At 46.8% G+C, this 19,987-nt stretch overlaps 2 protein-coding genes across 2 annotated transcripts; both read right to left on the bottom strand.

The window, feature by feature from the left end:
- Window positions 1–6,385: 6,385 nt before the first annotated feature.
- LOC100723754 (zinc transporter ZIP2-like) lies at window positions 6,386–9,105 on the bottom strand. The gene is made up of 4 exons (XM_003475410.4): window positions 8,155–9,105; window positions 7,849–7,979; window positions 7,434–7,484; window positions 6,386–7,030 (listed from the first exon to the last, which is right to left on the bottom strand). Exons 1-4 carry the CDS (start codon window positions 8,267–8,269, stop codon window positions 6,395–6,397), a joined length of 933 nt encoding a protein of 310 aa, XP_003475458.1. The 5' UTR covers window positions 8,270–9,105; the 3' UTR covers window positions 6,386–6,394.
- A 1,660-nt stretch (window positions 9,106–10,765) lies between these two features.
- Window positions 10,766–18,967, bottom strand: LOC100723477 (methyltransferase-like protein 17, mitochondrial). Its single transcript, XM_003475409.5, has 14 exons — window positions 18,810–18,967; window positions 18,505–18,658; window positions 18,287–18,421; window positions 17,346–17,427; window positions 17,031–17,112; window positions 15,468–15,541; window positions 14,699–14,793; window positions 13,971–14,041; window positions 13,689–13,796; window positions 13,383–13,451; window positions 12,179–12,229; window positions 11,857–11,949; window positions 11,143–11,327; window positions 10,766–11,063 (listed from the first exon to the last, which is right to left on the bottom strand). The coding sequence occupies exons 1-14, from the start codon at window positions 18,876–18,878 to the stop codon at window positions 10,961–10,963; spliced, it is 1,371 nt and encodes a 456-aa protein (XP_003475457.1). The 5' UTR covers window positions 18,879–18,967; the 3' UTR covers window positions 10,766–10,960.
- Between the last annotated feature and the right edge of the window lie 1,020 nt (window positions 18,968–19,987).

Below are 19,987 nucleotides of genomic sequence, written 5' to 3' on the forward strand. Positions count from 1 at the left end.
TGTAAGGAAAGGAGCAAGAGGAAAAGAAACAAAGGCTAAGGGAAGAATGGACTCCCTGTGAAGCTACTTTGGGATTTAGCTCAGTGGCATAAGTGCCTGCCTAGTACTACAAAACAAACACCACAAAAGCAGGATCCTAACGATGAGTGAGTCAGGGCTTATCTTTCCCTACTCAGTCTGATGCAGTCTTCCATCTCAAGGGGGTGTGGGCCAGGTAACAGTCATCTTGTGCCTTAATACCTGGTAACCTGCTTTTGTGCCTGTCCTTGGCAGTATTTTTAATTCTTCCTAGCATTTTTTTTTTCTTTTTATCAGTACTGCGGATCAAACTCAGGACCACACACTTGCAAGGCAGGCACTTATGCCACTGAGCTAAATCCCCAGCCTCCTTTCTTAGCAGTTTTTGAGGGAAGCAAAGCATTGTAGGGATTTCTTAGACTGGAAGGCAGTTGGGAGGGCAGGCACAAAGGAAGCCTCCAAGAGCCAAATCATCACCCTAGTGTTCCCCCACTTTTATTGGTACATTTTATTTTAAAATTTTTTTTAAAGAAAATGATTTTTATTGGTACATTTAAGTATGTATAAAGGTCACATTCATCATAGAGCATTTACACCTGTACATGATATAACTTGATTCTTTTTTTTTTTGTTCCCCTACCTTCCCTTTAATTCCTTGTCACCTCATCTACAAAAGCTTTATTTCCATTTTTCCCTTTTATTTTCTTTTTTTTCTTGTCCTTTCTCCCTCCCTCTCCTTTGTTCCCCTTCTCATCTGAGCACTTTCTTTTTCTTTGTTTTCATTTGAACATTTTTTTCCCATTTCCCAATATCTATTACACATCTTGGTCCTTATTTACACTTTTGGTTTCTCACTCCCGAGAAGCACCGCAGTGTTTAAACAGGTGTGTCTGACTTGTTTCCACAAGTGGTCTGTCTTAGTCACCCTGTCCATTTACCTGGGGCCTCCCTCCCACACACTCTTTTTTAATCTCTTAGCCGAGGCAGCCAGAAGAAGATAGAGGTTCAAGAATAGCAAATAGTCATTCACCATACTCACTGGTCCTGGTACCTTGGGACTTCTGGCTCTTCCCCTAAGTCAAAATATCATGAAAAGCTTGGAGAAGATTCAGTACACTGAGACACCATGACAGCACAACTAAAGATGCTCATGGATGAGGACTTTTAGAAACACTTTAGAAAGTGGAAAGAACAATGAAGTATGTTTGAAGTGAGGGGGGCTAATGGTAATGTCTTTTATTATAATAAATTTTTAAAAATTCAGACATTAAAAAAGAATAGCAATAGTGTTCTGGAGACCACTGGGTTAGATGGAAACAGCCCCAGGAAGCTGAGAGGAGGTCCTGGGAATGGCGTGAAGGGACTGGGGGAGGAAAAATAGGATCCTCGTTCTGTTTTAAAACCCCTATTTCTGGGGCAGGAGAAGGCACATCCACCGCCCTCTGCCACTGGGGAGACTTGGTTAGGAGGAAGCCAGGTGCTTGGCCCAATCCCCTAAACTGAGGGATGGGGTGGATGGCAGCCAGTGCAGGAAACACCTGGTGCTTGGCAACCGGCTCATCCCGAGGAACCCAGGAAAATGACAAGATGAAGGAGTATCACGCCATCTAAAACCTTCAGCCACTCAGAACAAGTCCAGGAGGCTTCTGAATAGAAGCAATTGGAAGTGACACACCTGAAATTTCTAAAATGATAGCAATTGAAGTAAAGAAACAACTCCGTGAGACTGTAAAGGAAGTTAGATCAGAAATAATCTTTTAGGTAAAAAAAAAGAAATGATAACCATAATGAAAGAATTTCTGAGTATATCTAAGAAGACATAGATAAAAAATAGAATGTAGGAAAATGATGCAAACCTTGAATGGACAATATACACAAAAAGTTAGAATACATGAAACATTCAAAGAGATGTCCAGGAAATGAAAAATTCCACTAAAAGCTGACAGAACTGCTTGAATGAAACTGAAAATAGATTTTCAGACCTTGAAGACAGGATTGCAGTTAGTGATCATGGAAGGAAAGATCTCTTAAAAATAACAAGGAACTAGGAAATAATAATTCAGCTGTGAGATGTAAAACCTCTTTCCCTTTAAATGCTGGGAGCACTGATTCACTTTCTCACCTTCTGTGGGGGAAGGTGGGAGGAGGTTCTGGCATTTCAGAAGTGCTTTCTTATCTGGGGGCAGGGCCTGCATGGACAAAATGGATAAGGGCCCTGATTCCAGAAGATGATAATGTGTCCAGCTCTCACCCTTCCCATTGCCTGTTTTACCGCCTCCTAAACCAGGCAGCTTCTAGACAGCAGGGAAAAATGAAAAACAATTTGGCTGGAGGGAAGGGAGGGGTCAGATGGGCCTTTTATTACACAGAGTGGCATAAATTGGAAAAGGCAAATCTAGAGTGATGGTCATTGTGTCAGTTCTCCAATTAACAGACACCTAAACCACATCCTTGACCGGGGATTTAGCTCAGTTGGCTCAAGCTCAAGCACTTGCCTGGCAGGTGTGAGGTCATGAGTTCTATCCCTGGTACAAATCAAAAACCGCATCCTCAGTCTGAACGAGAAATGGAATTTCACGTAGGTAAAAGCTGGAGTCCAGTCTATGGACATGATGCCTAATGAATGTCATTGTCTTAGTACAAAAGTGTCTGTGGGCCAGAGCCACTCGGGAGGTGTCCCTGGTGGGTAGGGAGAGTTCCTTGACCGGAGCCGTGGGAGACAGGAGACCAAACTCGAGCAGGATCAGCTCTCAAAGTTTATTGCGTACAGCGAACCGGACCTAACAAGGTCCGCCACCCTCAACGTTGGTTCCTCTTCCGCCCCTTGGGGGCAGGAACAGCCTCTTATAAGGGGAAGCAGTATCCAATCACAGAGAAGCGCGTCTAACAAGCTGATAGGCTAGCGTCACGGGTAACTGGGCAGACATGACAATTTGGCGGGCTTGTTCAGGCCGGGAAGAACCTGGAAGCAGGAAATGGGCGCCATCATAGGCGGCTTCCCACATCTCCCCCTTTTTTATTTATTAAAATAGGATGGTCTGTGGGTCCCTCCAAGGTGTCTATGACCTTGTTGCTGTTAGACACCTAGGAGTGGGCCTACCTTGTAGGCCGAGGCATGAGAGAATGTAGAGGTCTATACCCTGCTGTGCATCACCCTGTTTTGTGCATATCCTTGCGCCAGGACTATGCTCAAGGTGAGTGGTTCATTTTTTCGCAGGGCCAGGCTTTTGTGAACCGAACCTGGATGCATATAGACATTCATTCCTGCCTTCCCCCCAACCTTTGGGGCGGATGGCACTGAAGTACCCTTGGTCTCGCATCTCAATGCCAATAATTTGACTCCGGGAGGGACCCCTGGCCTTATAGGCCATGTATATCTGAGTGGAGCCTGTCTTAGGTTGACCGGGAGGGCTTTTCCCGTCTTACCCGTCATTGGCTTGCCCACTCAGCTCTTATAGCTGATGTTCTGCAATGTGAAGGAGATATGCGGCGGCCTGCTGGCCCGATGGGCCACCTGCTGCCATTTGCATGGCTGCCATAGCTGTGATCTTAACCTGCTGCTGAGTTTGTATGAGGCGATCTAACAAGCATTTAATAACCACAAGCCCCACTAGGATGGCCACGGCAATCAGGATCCAAGTAGTCAGGTTGGGCCAGGAGAACCAGGAGGTGACGCGTTCCCACAAACTGGCTATAACACTGCCTAAAGTTGATAAATCGAACCTGACTGGACCTAGTTGGATACCGTCCATATTGTCAAGTTCCTGACCGACTATGAGGGACTTTGTGCGAACAGGGGTGATTAATAGGAACCCACAGAATAGAAAAAGCTCCAAACCAGACATTTTAGTTTGTAGATGGTCTCGGGCGCTGAGCGTCGGTCCCAGAAGGGTCGAGTTGACTTGTGTCCGTGGGCTTATCCTCCTGTGCTTTATCAGGAACTGGTGGGGAGTTTACTGCTCACGTCAATCTTTCCGGGACCCACAGCGGCTTGCGACCTGGTTCCTGTGGGAAGACACAAACCGCACCTCGGGTCCAGCTAACCACTGGATCCGGGCCCATCCATTGTCCTGTAAGGACATCTTTCCATCTCACCAGCCCTTTGTCGGCTGGGGACGGGTTATTGTGCTCCATGGCAGGGGAATGATTATTGTGATTAAGGTTTAAAAAATTTATGGTAAAGAGTGCCAATGATATTCTTCCTTTGGGCGTTAGGCCATGGCCTATTCCCTCCTTTTGTTTTTGTAAGACACGCTTGAGTGTCCGATGGGATCGCTCAATGATGCCTTGTCCTTGGGGGTTGTAAGGAATGCCATGTTTAAGAGTGACCTCCATTTGTTGACAAAATGTCATAAAAATTTTGCTGGTATAGGCAGGACCATTGTCTGTTTTTAGTATATTGGGCTTTCCCCAAGCAGCCCAGGCTGCCAGGCAATGATTAATAGCGTGGGTGGCCCTTTCTCCGGGTTCTGCCGAGGCAAACATAACCTGGGAGGCGGTATCTACCGAAACATGAACATATTTAAGTTTTCCGAATTCTGGGATGTGTGTAACATCCATTTGCCAAATATGATTTGGGCAAAGTCCTCTTGGGTTAATGCCAATAGATTGTTGGGGTGAAGAGATCACACAAGCTGGGCAATACCGTACAATCTCTCGTGCTTGTGCTCTCGTGATGTTGAAGCGCGCCATGAGGGTGCAGGCATTAACATGGAACTGAGAATGGAATTTTTGGGCTGCTTCCAGAGGGTTGGGAAAGGTGAAGACCCATATCGGGCGCGTGGCCGAGTCTGCCAAGGCATTGCCCTCCGCCAAGGGCCCAGGTAAATTAGTATGGGCTCTGATATGTGAGATGAACACTTTTGAGGTTCTATTCCATAACTGATGTTGAATACCTAGGAATATGGAGGCTACCGTTGAAGAGGGTTTAATGGGACCCGCCGTCTCCAGAACTTGGAGAGCATTTACCACATACGGAAGGAACGTCCTCCTCCTCCCCCAGAAGGGGGCGCAGGAGGTAATCCGGGAAGTAGCTCTCCCTCTAACCAGGGCGGTGCCATAGGTTGTGGGCGCCCTCTGGCTGCCACGGGTGGAGGTGGCAGCCCAGGGAGCAACTCCTCTTCCGACCACGGCGGTGCAGTGGGGCCTGGCGCCCTGAAGGGGGTGATCGTGGGTCGCGAACTTGCCAAAGGGCGGAAGGGCTTAAGCTCCTCCCGTAAGGCAGAGTAGCTTGAGCAGGGTGGTGTTTGGTTCCCCTTTTTATCTTCCCGAGCCCTGAATTCCTCTTTAAGCTGTGCAGGAGGGTCCTGTTTAGCGAAGACAACATCCTCTTCTGAACCTTCCGAATCAGAATCGGAATTAGAGCCCTGAGGGTCCTCCGGAGACCCACAATCGGCAGTGGCTCCGGGCTCCTCTGAGCATTCCGATCGAGCTTTATCAAAAGCCTGTCGGGCTGAGCAAAGCCCGGGGGTTTGTTCGTCCGTCAGACAAGCCCTAATCAGTTCCCACAGGGGTAAAACCATGGGATCCAAGCGTCCCTCTTCTCGGGCGCATCTAAGATCCCCTCCTAACTTCTCCCATGACGGGAGGGTTAGAGAGCCCGTGGGCCAAAACCAGGGGGCAATTTCATTAACACGATCCAGAAATCTCGAAAGGGTGACCCGGTTTATGTAGATGCCTCGGGTCCGCAGCAGGACTCTTAGGGAGTCAGCGAGGGGTTTGCGAGCAGCGTTGCCCACAATGGCGAAACGAAAGCGAAACAAATGCAAAGAAAAAAAAAGACCGGCGTCCACCCGTGTGGCGCTCAAAATCTGTTAGGTGCGTCCACCCAACCCAGGCGATCCAGTACTCACCTGTCCCGGGAACCGCTGTATCTCACGTAGCTGATCAGGGTGAAGAGAAGAGGCGCTCGGGGCCTTCGTTGTTATTGGGCCAGGTCCTCCGTTGTACCGCAGACGACAGCAATCGCACCTCCCGGCCGAAGAGGCACGTCGCTGAGTCTTTTACCTTTTTCCCCGTACGGGCCACCAGATGACCGGAGCCGCGGGAGACAGGAGACCAAACTCGAGCAGGATCAGCTCTCAAAGTTTATTGCGTACAGCGAACCGGACCTAACAAGGTCCACCACCCTCAACGTTGGTTCCTCTTCCGCCCCTTGGGGGCAGGAACAGCCTCTTATAAGGGGAAGCAGTATCCAATCACAGAGAAGCGCGTCTAACAAGCTGATAGGCTAGCGTCACGGGTAACTGGGCAGACATGACAATTTGGCGGGCTTGTTCAGGCCGGGAAGAACCTGGAAGCAGGAAATGGGCGCCATCATAGGCGGCTTCCCACAGTTCCTCCCAAGTAGATAGATCTGTCAGAAAAGAGGACTCATTTAGACCCACATGGCAATAAAGGCCATAAAGGCGAAACCAGCAGCTACACAGCCCCATTTAGCCAGAGGGGCTTCACAGCTACTTAGCTCCCGGGGCAAGATTTCTAGAAAAGTCACATACAGGAATGTGCCAGCTGCAAGACCCTCCAATATGGCCTGGGCTAAGCCCTTCCAACCTTCAGGGTCCCCTGCAGCTATGGTCATCCCTAGGGTGAGGCCCAAAGGGGACATGAAAGCTAATGACAGTATAGAGGCGATTGCCCATCGAGACCCAGTGCCTGTGTTTATCAGCCGCAGTGTGACACCAAACACTACGAGCCCCTTATGAGCCAGGACGGCAAGACAGAGCTGTATAGTAGCTGCTACTGTTGGCTGGAGCCCCACGGCTAGCCCTTCAAACACCGAGTGAAAGGAGAGGGACAGCAAGAGGATGAAGGCTCGAAAGGGACTCTGCTTGGGTGAACGCAGAGACTCATGGCTATGGAAATCAAAGACAGGGTCCCCGCCCCTTTCCTCCTCCTTCTGCACTGTTGATTGTCCAGCAGCCCCTTGACAGCACTGCAGTGCCAGCGACTCCAAAAGGAAGACAAGGAAAAAGCCCAGGGAGATGATGAGTTCTCCATAGGGATACTCCACCTGGGGAGAGAGAGAGGGCTGTGAGAGGGAGGGAGGGGAGACAGAGCGGAGGAGGGGCTATGGGATGGGGAGAGTGAAGAGCAGGGGAGAAATGTAACAAAAAGGGGGTGAGGTAAGGAACCAGAAGGCATGCAATGGTGAGAGTGCCAGAGGGGTGAGGGGGCACAGTACCAATAGGGTTACAAGTATGGGAAGATTGTCAGGGAGAGAAGGTAATGGTAAAGCAGGAGTTTTTCTAGGAGTCCACATCACCAAAGACCAGGTTGGTGCATCCTTTCCTCTACACTGAACAGAGCACAGAAGAATTCCTGGTGTTTCTCACATATGCCTTTCAAAAGGGTCTGGATATGAAAGAATCTAATTCCTCCTGTCCTCCAGATGGAGGCTGGTGGGAAATACTTACAAAGACTGAGTCAGCATCATTAGAAGAATTTCTCTTGCTTCTTGTTGTATTCTAGGGAGAAAGATATCGATATTAGTAGATGAATAGCTCAACTTCCTGTCCTGCCCTTTCAGCAATACTGCTTTTCTGTTTTCTTTCTTTCTTTCTTTTTTTTTTTTTTTGGTACTAAGATCGAACACATGACCTTACGCTTGCCAGGCAAGCACTTGTGCCACTGAGCTAAACCCTGCGCTAGCAATGCTGCTTTTCTTGAAGCCCAGTCTGACCTGCTTTCACTACTCCAACACAGCACAAGAACTGTTATTTTCCCTACTGTCCCATCTGTGTCCTGGGCTCCATCACTACCCCCTTACTTCCCTTGGTTGTGTTTATCATTCAGGCCTCACAACCCTGCAGCCTAGCACCTGCCACTCACCTGCCCCGTGACCTTCTGGATCTGTGATTCAATTCCCTCCAGGGCTTCAGCAGTCATATGCATGAAACCTGCTCCCAGGAAAACACCAGCAGAAGTACAGCCCAGGAGGCTGAGGACTCTCCGGTGGTGACCTAATAAAATAGGAGAAGTTACAATCCAGTTGGCACTGAGGAAATCAGAAGTAACAGGAACGAGAGTCAGAACCCAATGTCCTGAGCTTAAGGACAGTCAGAGAATTAGAGCAAGAATCAGGATAGGGTTGAGGTGAGACTCAGTTTAACAGATGAAGATGGGGTGAGACTCGACCTGTAGCTACATCCACCTTGAACCATTTGGAGCAGATGGGACCAAGGCCGCAGACAAGGGTGAGAGCGAGCATGGCAAACAGGCAGCCCAGCTTTACTCCTGTTAATGACTCCATCTCTGGGATGCAGGATAGGCAGAGGCCTCTGAAGGACAAATGGAACTGAAGCGGAGTCTTAGATGATCAAAGCTGAAATGTCTCCACTTCCCTGAGTTTTGGGGAGCCTGTTGGTATCCTCCGCTATGAGTTGTCTCTGGCTGAGCAACAGCGTTGCTTAGTGGTCAGGAGCCCTGCCCCAGTTACCCTCCCTACCCTGGGTGGAGGCCCCTCCCCTAGGTCCGACCTCTTGAGTTTCGAAACCAGAAACTCCAGACTTCCTGCCAGGTACAACTCAGCGCTGTCTCCTGTTTGATGCCTTGACTAATCCGAGCGCTTGGGATAATTCAGTTCATGCCAAGGCAGAACATTTTGTGTTGGTCTAGCTCCACATGGGACAGTCTATGGTAGCTCCTTCCCAGCTATTTCGTACTGGGGATCACTCAGAACACTTGATCTAAACCGACTGTATCCTCCGCTCCATCCCAAGTCTTACAGGTGGCTGTGCTGATACCTGAACTGAACCCTTTCACAGGGGATTTGGGGCCACCTGGGGTAAAGAGGTAGGAAAGCTGAGAGGGTACTGCTGCCACTGTGTGGAAACTGGTCTGTGAGGGGAGATTCCCGTCCTGGGCTCCAGGAATGGAAAGTCTACTGTGAAGTTGATTCCTAGTGTTGCAGCTTTGATACAATCTCTTTTGACTGGTACTGTTTCTGGAACTGAGTCCCCATAATAAAATTAAGATTTTTTTTTTCTCCAAGAGGTTTGAATCATTCTATCTCCTAAAAGTTAAATAAAAAATGGGGGGCTGGAGATTTAGCAAAGCGGCATAAGCGCCTGCCTTGCAAGCAGGCAGTTGTGAGTTGGATCCCTGGTACCGATAAAAAGGAAAAAGACAAAAAAAAAAAAAAAAAAAAAAAAAAAAAAGAAATAAAAAATGTACCAGTACAATCTAATTGAAAGTTGAAAAACAAAACAAAACCAAGCAGAGAGAACACATTTCTTCTGTTCAAGGTGACTTGGGTCCATGTTGCTTTTCCTATAATTATCAATTGCTAAGCTTATTTTTGTCACACAGGGAGATTTCCAAGCTTGGTTTGCAGAACTGTAGATTGCTCAATGGTCTGCCAGATGTACACTGGTGCCAAAAGTCTGAAACCTTTTTTTTTTGAAACCTCTAGTTTTTATAAACTTGTAAAAATATTCCGTTTCCCCCCTGGACTTCTCATCTATCCCTTTTCCCTTCTGACTTAACCACACTTGCTGGAATTACAGACTTGAGACAGTGAATTCTCAGCCTTCTTAGTGCACTTCCGTAATTAAACTTTTTTTTTTTTTGTCTTTTTCGGTACCAGGGATCAAACTCACGACTGCACACTTGCAAGGAAGGCGCTTATGCCACTGAGCTAAATCCCCAGCCCCTTAAACTTTTCTTTCAAGCAGCAGTATTCAGTGATTGATTGGCTGCTACCATGCATGGGGGACATTAATCCTGATTTTGGGTTTAGTAACATTTCCTGATATGAACTGTGGGAGAGGTATTTTGAGTTTACACTAGATTTTAGCCAAAAGGCCAAGAAGTGATGCTACTTTTATAAGTTTAAAGATAAAGAACATTGCTTTGGCCATGAAACAGTAAGGTCAAAGAGAAAACTGAAATGAACCAAATAAACAGAAGGATCCTGCGTGAATATTTATGGTGGTGGGCATTTTATTTTACTTGAGACAGGGTCTTACTGTGCAGTTCGTGCTGGCCTTGAGCTCACTTTGTAACTCAGGCTTGTCTCAAATTTGCAATGATCCTCTTGGTTCAGCCTCATAAGTGCTGGGATTACAGGTGTGCGCCACCTTGCCCAGCTATAGGCATTTTAAATTTGATGTAAGCAGCACTACAAAATAAAACTTTGCAACAGTTATTTTAAGTTTTTTTTTCCATAATAACTTTTTTCAGCTCAAAAGTGACAGAATATGCAGGTGCCAGCCCCAAGAGGCCAGAGGCCTGGTTTGTTATCTGCAAGAGGCTAAGCTTAAGGTGACTGGAAGTGAGAGAGGGTACACCACCCCATGTCCCCTTTCTCTCTGTTCCTTTCTAAAAGACCCTTGGCCTATCTGTAAATGGTGGGGTTTTGATTTGAGTTGAATAGGTCCCAAGTGCTAGTTTTGCATAAATCTTTTATCCTATTCACTCAAATTTATGGAGGATCCTAAAATAGGAGGATCACTGTGAGTTAGATCTGGTCTACATAATGGGTTCAAGATTAGCCTGAACATAGCAAGACCCTTTCTAAAAAAAGGGAAGGAGAGATAAACAAGAACAGGATAAGTAGCTGCTAGTCCCCTCTTGGGAGGGCTGCAGAGCAACTTGTAGAGCCAGATCTCAGAGCTTTCCCCACTATTCCAGATTTCTTCCCGAAATCTCTGTCAGAAGCAGCATAGGAGAGGATTAGCCTGAAATCTGAAGCCTTGTACTGAAAATCTCAGGATTCTTCATTACAGAATAAGCAAGAAAACAAAACTATTCTTTAAAAATTTATTTTATTAAAATTTCAAACAAATATAGATATACAGGGGGTCACAGCCTCAATGGGGCACAATTTCAGGAGTACCAGGATCACTGGTATGAGGCTAAGCTGACCTTCCTGGATACCAGGTAGTTCTGGTCTCAGCAGGTCTGAGAGAAAACACTGGTTACAGACAGACACACATTCCTGTCAGCTGTTGGGTGGATCCTGCTCGGGGGGTGGAGACTTGGGTGGAGTGGTCACAGGTAAAAGGTCTCCCCAGGAACTGGCACGGGCACATCGGTACAGATCCCTGTGAAACAGAAATGTGACGTACATGCAGGCTGCAGGTTCCTGTCATGTTCCATTAATGCTGGTCATGCCTCCTCTACCTGCCATGCCGGCGGGATGTGATGACGGCGTGCTGCATCTGCCCGTCTGGACAGCACAGGTGACAGTGGACATGGCGGGGCCGTCTGAGGACGGGCTGAGTGATTCGTGGCCAGCGATTAGTGTCTTCTGGAAAGCCTCGGGCAAGAATCACCATAGAGAACTTTTCCTCTTTTGGTTTCTTATTCTAAGGCAAGAATACAGGAACTGTTTAAGGAAAAAGATTATGGGACAAGCTTTTTAGTTCCCACATTCTCACTGCCCCTTTCTTCTTCTTTTTTTGCAGTACGGGGGAGATTGAAGCCTGGGTGCTCTACCACTAGGCTATATCCCTCACTTATTATTTTTTGCTATGGGCTAAGTTGCCAACTCTGGACTCAAACTTCCAATCCTCCTGCTTTAGCCTCCAAGTGCTAGGAATATAGGTGTGTTCCCCCTTGCCTGGCTCTTCTTTTCATATTCTTTTTTTTTTTTTTGTCTTTTTCCTTTTTATCGGTATCAGGGATTGAACTCACGACTGCCTGCTTGCAAGGCAGGCGCTTATGCCACTGAGCTAAATCCCCAGCCCCTTCTTTTCATATTCTATAAATCATGCATGAACAGGCCCTAACATCTCCAGACTGTTCTGTAAGCTTTCCACTCTCCCCAAGTCTGACCCTTTTTCTTCTTGCTTTTCTAGATTATTTTCTCCGTTACAGTATTACCAGAATACATACCCAGCTGAAGGGGATGGGATGGTAACCCTGCGAGAAGCTACAGGCAAGGGGCTGAGAGGCCGTCAACTGAGGACAAGGGAGTTCATGGGGACACTGTGAACACAAAGACAAAACAGCCTCTGACTGTAAAGTTTCAGAGGACAGAATCCAGAGGGCCGTGGAGAAGGGATCCAGGGGCAGAGGCAGGGGGAGCACCAGACGTCCCTGGGAAGGTAGAGAGGGACACAGAGCGGTGGACAGTGGCCTAGCTTTAGCTACTCACTTCGCCTGGCCACATTCACACTCTGATCTGTGTGCTGGGTCAGGGTAAAGTGACACTTACCGGGGCAAAGACGAACCCAGGACGAGGGTCCAAAGGTGACTTCTTTTCTCCCTAAAGTCAGAGAAGTGAAGCTGGGTCTGCAGGGTCTATTTTCTTTTTTTCTTTCTTTTTTTTTTGTCTTTTTCTTTTTTATCGGTACGGGGGATCGAACTCACGACCACACACTTGCAAGGCAGGTGCTTATGCCACTGAGCTAAATCCCCAGCGCCAAGCAGGGTCTATTTTCAACACTCAATCAATATTTGGGAGATTGGGGACTCATTTAACGTTTAATTCTAATAGTGATGAACTGTCTCCTTTGAGTTTAGCTGGTTGTACTGTTAATAATCTAAACAGAGAACTTTCTCTTTGTAGCAGTAGAGAGGCAGGAATTTGGCACAGTAAGAAACTCTTCCTTGTCAGTAATTTCCATTTTTAAAAAAAAATTCACTCAGGACAATTAAAAAAATTTTTTTTTTCTTTTTGAGACAGGGTTTCGCTATGCAGTTCAGGCTGGCCTTAAGCTCACTTTGTGGCCCAGGCTGGTCTCGAACTCACAACGATCCTCCTGCCTCAACCTCCCAAGTGCTGGGATTACAGGCATGACCACCACGCCCGGCTTAGGACAATTAAATTTATGATTACATACTAGCTCTTATTCTTCACAGAGACAAGGTTCTTGGCTCAACAATGCCCAACATCAGGGGCTGGCAAACTTGTTTTTTTCTTCACAGTGGGGATTAAACCCAGGACCCTGCATGTGCTACACAAGCGCTCTACCACTGAGCTACATCCTGGCCTTTTTGTTTGGAGATGGGATCTTGCTAAATTGCCTAGGCCTATCTTGAACTTGTGATCCTTCCTGACTCAGCCTCCCAAATAGCTGGGTTCAGAGGCATGTACCACGGTGCCTTGAAGCAAATTTTTAATAGGGCAGGGGAGAAGGTGAAAGCTATCTCTGTCCCAACTACTCAGCTCTGCAGTGAGCAGTGTGAAAGCAGTCACAGACTGAGGGACATGACTCTGCATGTACACACAAGAATGGGCAGTGCCGACTTGAAGCATAGGCTCTTGTCTGTCAACTACAGCCTTCTACAGCAAGGACTTTACACGTCTAGTGTCCTAAAAGTCCCCTTGTTGATCCATGATGGTCTCTTCAGTTTTCAAGGGAGGAACAGTAATTGGTGAAGATGGGCAGGGGCTAAAAGAAGACAAGGGACCTTACCTTGAGGACCAAGTCCCTGGCATCCATGAGAAGCCGGTGCCCAGCTTTTGTTCCATTCTCTACCAGTACCTGCTCACAAGAGGGCAAAACAAGTGGATGCTGTGGACTGCAAGAAAGCTAAGATACCAGCAGCCCAGAAACAGCATCTGCAGATGGAGTCAGAGTGGGACATGGACTTCCATGTAAGATAGGGGTGGAGCCCCTAGAGGAGGAACCACACTTATAAAGACAAGCACGTTTGAGAGTGAAGGGAAGGGAAAGAAAGGCCGGAAACCCATGAAGCTTGTGGGGAAGTTTTCAGCTCACCAGAAAATGGCTCGTCTTACGCCATAGAGTGTGGAGCACCGAGGCGCGGTCAGCCGCGCTGGGCAGTTCACTCAGGGCAAAGGCTGCGACTACCACATCGAACTGCACCTGCAGAGACAAGGAGCGCCAGGGAACTGACGGCTTGCCATCCCCAGAGGACAAGAAGCTTGGGCCCTACATATCTTTTATCTTCTAGCACTCCATACTAGGCTGTAAAACTGCAGCCATCGCTTTCCCTCTGCTACATTCCACATTTAGAACACCCTAGGTACTGCTACTTGCCTTGGGTGATACAGGTAGGAACTGTCTGAAAAAGACACCTGGAACATAAGACTTCCCCGATTCTGAACCACCTGCGGAAGAAGAGATGTGGCAACTAAGAGTACACATGAAGTAGCCAGGGGGGGTGGCACATGTCTATAATCCTTGCACTCAGGAGGCTGAGGCAGGAAGACGGCTGTGAGTTTGGGCTACATAGTGAGGTCTGTCTGGGCTACACCAGGAGTTCAAGGCCAGCCTGCACTACAAAGCAAGACCGTGTCCCCCTAAACAAAAAACAAACAAAATGTTTGTGTTTACAAGTACAAACTAAAGAGATATCCAGGGCTAGGGATTTAGCTCAGTGGTATAAGTGTCTGCTTGGCAAGTGTGAGGTTGTGAGTTCAGTACACACACACACACACACACACACACACACACACCCAGACCAGTAACACTCCAAGGTCACGCTGGGTGACACTGAACTGCAATGTATAAGTAAATATGAAACAGGTAGGGTGAGTATGAGCTCCCTTTTGCTGTGACCTAACTCAAGTCATTCACAGCCCAGCAAAGGTCTCCAGCACCCTCTGCTTGACCAGAATATTGCAAGGAGATCAGATTCATCTTCACTCGCAGCCTCTTCTCTTCTTCCAAAACAACCTTTCTAGTACTCCTTTGCTTTTAACTCTCTTGGCTTTGGAAAAAATCTACCTTTTTTCCAAAAGGTAGATTTTTGAGTGTGTTCTTACCTTTCAGTAGTTTCTCTGCCAAATTCAACATGGCAGCTGAGCTGTCCACACACACATATTCACGGAGGCTCTGGCCCCAAGCAGCGTGAGCAGCCCTGAGATAGCAAAACAAAAACCAGTGATTGTTTGCATTTATTCATTTATTTATTTGAGACAAGATCTTGCCGTATAGTTCAGGGTGGCCTCAAACTCATGGTGATCCTCCTGCTTCTACCTACTGATTGCTGGGAATACAGAAGTGAACCACCATGTCCAGTTCCCCTAATTCTTATGACAAAAAGTCAACCCTACAAGAAGCCTGTCTACTCACAGCCTTAGCTCCAGGGAGATAGGTGTTATACTAACATACTTGGGAAAACTAACAATGTTATTTTCTTACTTCATTAACAACTCCTGAAAAAAAGGCAGGCTCAAAAATCCACTATAGGCAATGAAATTATTTACATCTTTTTCTTTTTTTGGTACTGGGAATTGAACTCATGACCTCACACTTGTCAGGCAGGTGCAATGTGGCTGAGAATAATTTTTGATTGACATATAAAGCCTATTGTCTACACTAAATTTTTTTCCTTTTTAGCCTTTCTAAATGTGGCCTCTATTTGTACTTGACATTTTTGTAAGTTCTGGTCCCAATTCATATGCTACCTTTTGAGGGAAGAAACACTGTATCCCCAGTTTTCCTATTTTGTTTTCTTAGTCTTGACACTGACATGGTGTAAGTGGCTTTTTAGAGATAGACTGACAGAGATGGCTGCAGAAAGTTACTCACCAGGTGACAGAACCAGTACCAGAGCCAAAGTCCATCAAGGTTTGTGGCTGGAACTGTGGAGTTCGAGTATGGATCTGAGGAAATATACAACATCCCTCAGAAGAGTAAACAGAAAATTATTTAGGGCTTTTGAGGGAACTATGACAGAGAAGGTGAGATGTGAATGCATTTTGAGATTATTTTCTAGAATAGAAAGCTCATAAAATAGTGATTTTTTTTTTTTTTTTTTTGGTCTTTTTGAGACAGGGTCTCACTATACAGTTCAGGCTGGCCTTGAGCTCACTTTGTAGCCTAGGCTGGTCTTGAAGGATTGCCTCCTGCCTCAGCCTCCTGAGTGCTGGGATTACAGGCATGAGCCACCACGCCTGGCTAAATCGTGATTTTTTTTTTTTTAATAAAAGAAGAGTACTTGAAGTTGGGGGAAGGGAGAAGAGAGAGATGGGAGACAGCTCCTCTGGATGAGTAGGAGTATTTGGTTTTTTTTTTGCCTTATTTTGAGACAGTCTCACTATAGAGAACAAACCGGCCTTGAACTTGCTCATGTAGCTTAGGCTGGCCTCAAACCCACGGTAATCCTTCTGCCTCAAATTTCTGAGTGCTGGGATTATAGGCATCTTTTTTTGAAACAGGGTTTTGCTATGCAATTCAGGCTGCCCATGAACTCACTTTGTAGCCCAGGGTAGCCTTGAACTTGAAGAAATTCTCCTGCCTCAGCCCCCCATAGGCTGGGATTATAGGCCGGTGCCATGATGCCCGGCTCCAGCAGGAAGTACTTAAATGGAAGATACTCCTCTTTTTTAATTAAAAAACATTTTTTTTTTGAGATAGGATCTCATTAGGTAGTTCAGGCTGGCCTTAACTCCCAGTCCATCCTCCTGCCTCAGCCTCCCATCCTTCTGCTTCTGCTTCCCATCCTCCTGCCTCAGATTCCTGAGTGCTGTGATTATAGGGATACATCACTGTTGGGAGCCGCAGCCCCGAGCCCGGTCGCCTCACTTGGCGGACGTGAGGCCTGTAGTAAAGAGTAAAGCCTGAGGTAGATTACCCCTCCCATCGAGCACGTTAGTTTCCTGCTTACCGCGTAAGCAACCCGCTCAACAATATAGTCTGCCTGGCAACTGATGATGTTAGCCAATCAGCTTGCCTTGCTTACTTTAACATGATTGGACACTGTATCCGTATATATACTGGTGCCACCCCTGGGGGGGAAGAAGAAGCCCGGAAGTAGAAGCCTAGAAGGAGCCGCGGGGAGCGGACCAAAGGAGGCTTCGGCTGGGAGCGATCCCAGGGCAGGCTGTACGGAGAAGGAAAATAAAAGAAAAGGTTGTCCACTGCCAGACTTTGTCGTGTGTCCTTCCTGCCGGCCGGGAGCGACATCGACACGTCACCATGCCTGGCAGTGAAATAGTGACTGCAAGTGTTTCTTAAGTAACGGAACTCTTTCATCAGAGAATAAAGAGAATCTCTTTTAAAATATGCACATATAAAGTCCCAAGAGTCCCTGCTTCAGGAAAAAGGGAGCTGAGGCAAAGGAGTTCAAGTTGGAAGTTTAAGGGTTTTCACCTCATGGAACGCCCTGGAAACTGCTGCAAAGCCACCATCCAGTCTTGCTGCCATGTACACCAGGCTCAGTTCCTCACTGTAGCTGCAATAGCAATCAGAGTCACACATACTGGGAAATAATCTCAGCCCCATAGTTACTTCATAGATTTTCAGGAGATGAAATCTTTGGAAAGAGCTCTTCTAACCCTTCTACCCCCCAGTATAGAAGGGTCCTAGTAGCTTTCTCAAACACTAACATGACTATGCAATTACACATTCCCAATTCTGCCTTTCAAGTCCAATGTTTTTTTTTGTGCCTTTTCAAGTCCTTCTCACCTCAGTTCCTGCCAGTGGTAGGTAGTTCTGCGTAGGGCACGTAACACAGCTCCGTGGAGTTTCTCCTCTGTCTGCGGTGAGCCTGGGGTGAGAACAAGAAATGGAGGTACTTGGAGGGAACAGGAGTCGGATCTAATATTAAATATCCTGCGCAACCCAGTCTTCCCTCGTTTCCACCTGAGCAAAGCCTCAAAGTTCAAGAGAAAAGCCAAACCCAGAGAAAAAGTTCAGGGAGGAACAACTGTAATCATCATTATCACTAGAGTGAGTGTATCAGATAGGGCTCTCGTTGGACAGCAGTTTATTTAGCTTAACAAACCCTGTCCCACAAGTTTTGTTTTATATTAAAGACAAATATGAGAAAATCTTACAAGGTTACAATAAGGAGAAAACTTTGTGGGTTTCTTCAAATCCCCAAAATTTAAGATGGTGAAATCTCCTATGTTCCCACCAGGAGGAAAAAAGGTTGGAAAATCTCTCATAACTCTGCTCGGTTCTGCACTATTTAGAAACCATCTCTTTAATTCTTACTCTGAGCCAAATATCATGGGAATAAAGGGACTACAAGATGAAAAAAGGCAGGTCTGTAACATGAAGAAATTCATTACCATAAATATATGCTTCTCTCTCTGCGAGGGTTTTGGTGCTAGGCAGGGAGCCACTGAGGTTCCCTGTTTTCATTTCACCTGAATAAAAACGCAGGAGGTCATAACCCTGTGGATTTTCTGGGGGCAAAAAACCCCAAGAGCTGGATTTCTGAGCTTCATCCAAAACTCGAGAGTAACCTGTGGACCAGTCTACCTTCTAGGAAGGCACTGTAACAACTGCTCTTGCCAAAAAGTTAAATGGGAAACTGCAGCATCGATTTTAGACATGTGGAATTACTCCTTACTTTTCATTTCCCACTGATATTTCAATTTGGAAATATTCTTAATTCCTACCTGGATTTTCCAGGAATTTTTTCTCAAGATGCATAGCCCGTCTCTGCAACTCCTCTGGCTCTATAGGCAAATGTCGGCTCCAGAGATAATTGGTCAGCGTTTGCACTTTCTCCTCTACACTGGACACTGTGCTCTCTGCGGGCAGAAGAGGAAACACGAGTACCTTACCGCGGGCTCGGCGCCTTTCTCTCCCGGGTTCCGCTCCTGCCGTTACTCACCGAGCAGCAGCGACTGCGCGGCCCGAGCCAGCGCCTGCGGCAGCCGCACATACGGGAGCTGCAGGATGCCAGGGTGCTGCCGGTGGGGCTTCTTCCCCAGAAAATCGGACTTGTTATCTACATGGGTCACGCTGGGAACGAGGGCTGCAAGGGCCTGGAGGGCGGGAAAGAAAAGCTGTATGTCAGGCAGAAAGAACAGACGCAGGCGCTTCCCTAGAGGAGGGGCTGCTGAGGGTGCTCCGCCTCGGAGCACAGGTACCGCTTGAAATCCTGTCACCCTGAGAGCAGAGGAAATATACACTTACACGGGGTTGGGGAACCACTCGAAGACTGCGGCGCCATCTGCTTAACGTCAGTCCACTTGCTGTCGCCATGGCGCCCTCCCACCCCCGAGACAAGCCGGAAGCAGAACCATAGGTGACCTCGGCCTCCGTGGTCTCGGCGAGCCACTTCCGGTGTCCAAAACAGAATCAGCCAATGAGGAGAGCGAGTACATGCAAGCGGCCAATAAACAATCGATATGTAAATCTCCTGGCGGATGAAACTTTAAATTGGAGAATTTTTTCGCTGTTCCTACAACATCAGAGGGAAGCAAAGTGGGCTTCTGACCATGGCCAGAAATGTGGTGAAAGCTCTGGAGTATGAACTGGTTTTTTTTTTTTTTACCGGTACCAGGGATTGAATTCATCACCAGGCGCTTGCAAGGCAGGCACTTATGCCGCTGAGCTAAATCCCCAGCCCCTGAACTGTGTTTCTTGACTTGCACCTTGGACAATTCTGAGTCTCAGGCTGTTTCCCTCTGTGAAAAGAGGAGAATGCAGTAATAAAAAGACGAGATGAGAAAAAGATTTGGACATTAATTATTAATCGGTGAAATAGTTATTAGTTTAATAAATATTACATCTTGTTAATTGGCTTTTTTTGGTACTGGGCATCAAATTCACGATCTCGCACTTGCTGGGCACGTGTTGTGCCACTGAACTATATCCTCGGACCCAAGTCAATTTTAAAAAGTTTTTTTCTTCAAGTTAATCCGATCCTCTTAGGAACCTGATGAGTATCCAAAACACCTCTGTACTGGATACCTTGCCAAGAACTTTTAGGTAAACTACATACAGTACCTCCTTTATTCCCCCAAATCTTACTAAGTATGAGGATCTGTTAACTTCCTTTTGCAGTTGAGGAAATTGACGGTTCCAGTGGTTAAGTGGGCTCGAGATCACACAGTTTGCTAGGCATCAGATAAATTCAAACAGGAATTCTGAGCTTTGTGTTTAAACCATATGCTGTATTGGCATTATTAATACGTGGAGGCAAATGGACTAAGAACTTCATGCTGTTAAATTTAGATGTAACGTTAAAAATAACTGACTGTGCTGTGAACTTTTTTTTTTTGTCTGAGGTAGGGTTTCATTATGCAGTTCAGACTGGCCCTAAAAATTCGCAGCGATTCTCCTATTTCAGCCTCCCAAGTGCTGGGATT

This window comes from Cavia porcellus, unplaced genomic scaffold (assembly GCF_034190915.1).
Source record: "Cavia porcellus strain 051 isolate PalLab524CR breed Dunkin Hartley unplaced genomic scaffold, mCavPor4.1 scaffold_6, whole genome shotgun sequence".
NCBI classification, from domain to species: Eukaryota; Metazoa; Chordata; class Mammalia; order Rodentia; family Caviidae; genus Cavia; species Cavia porcellus.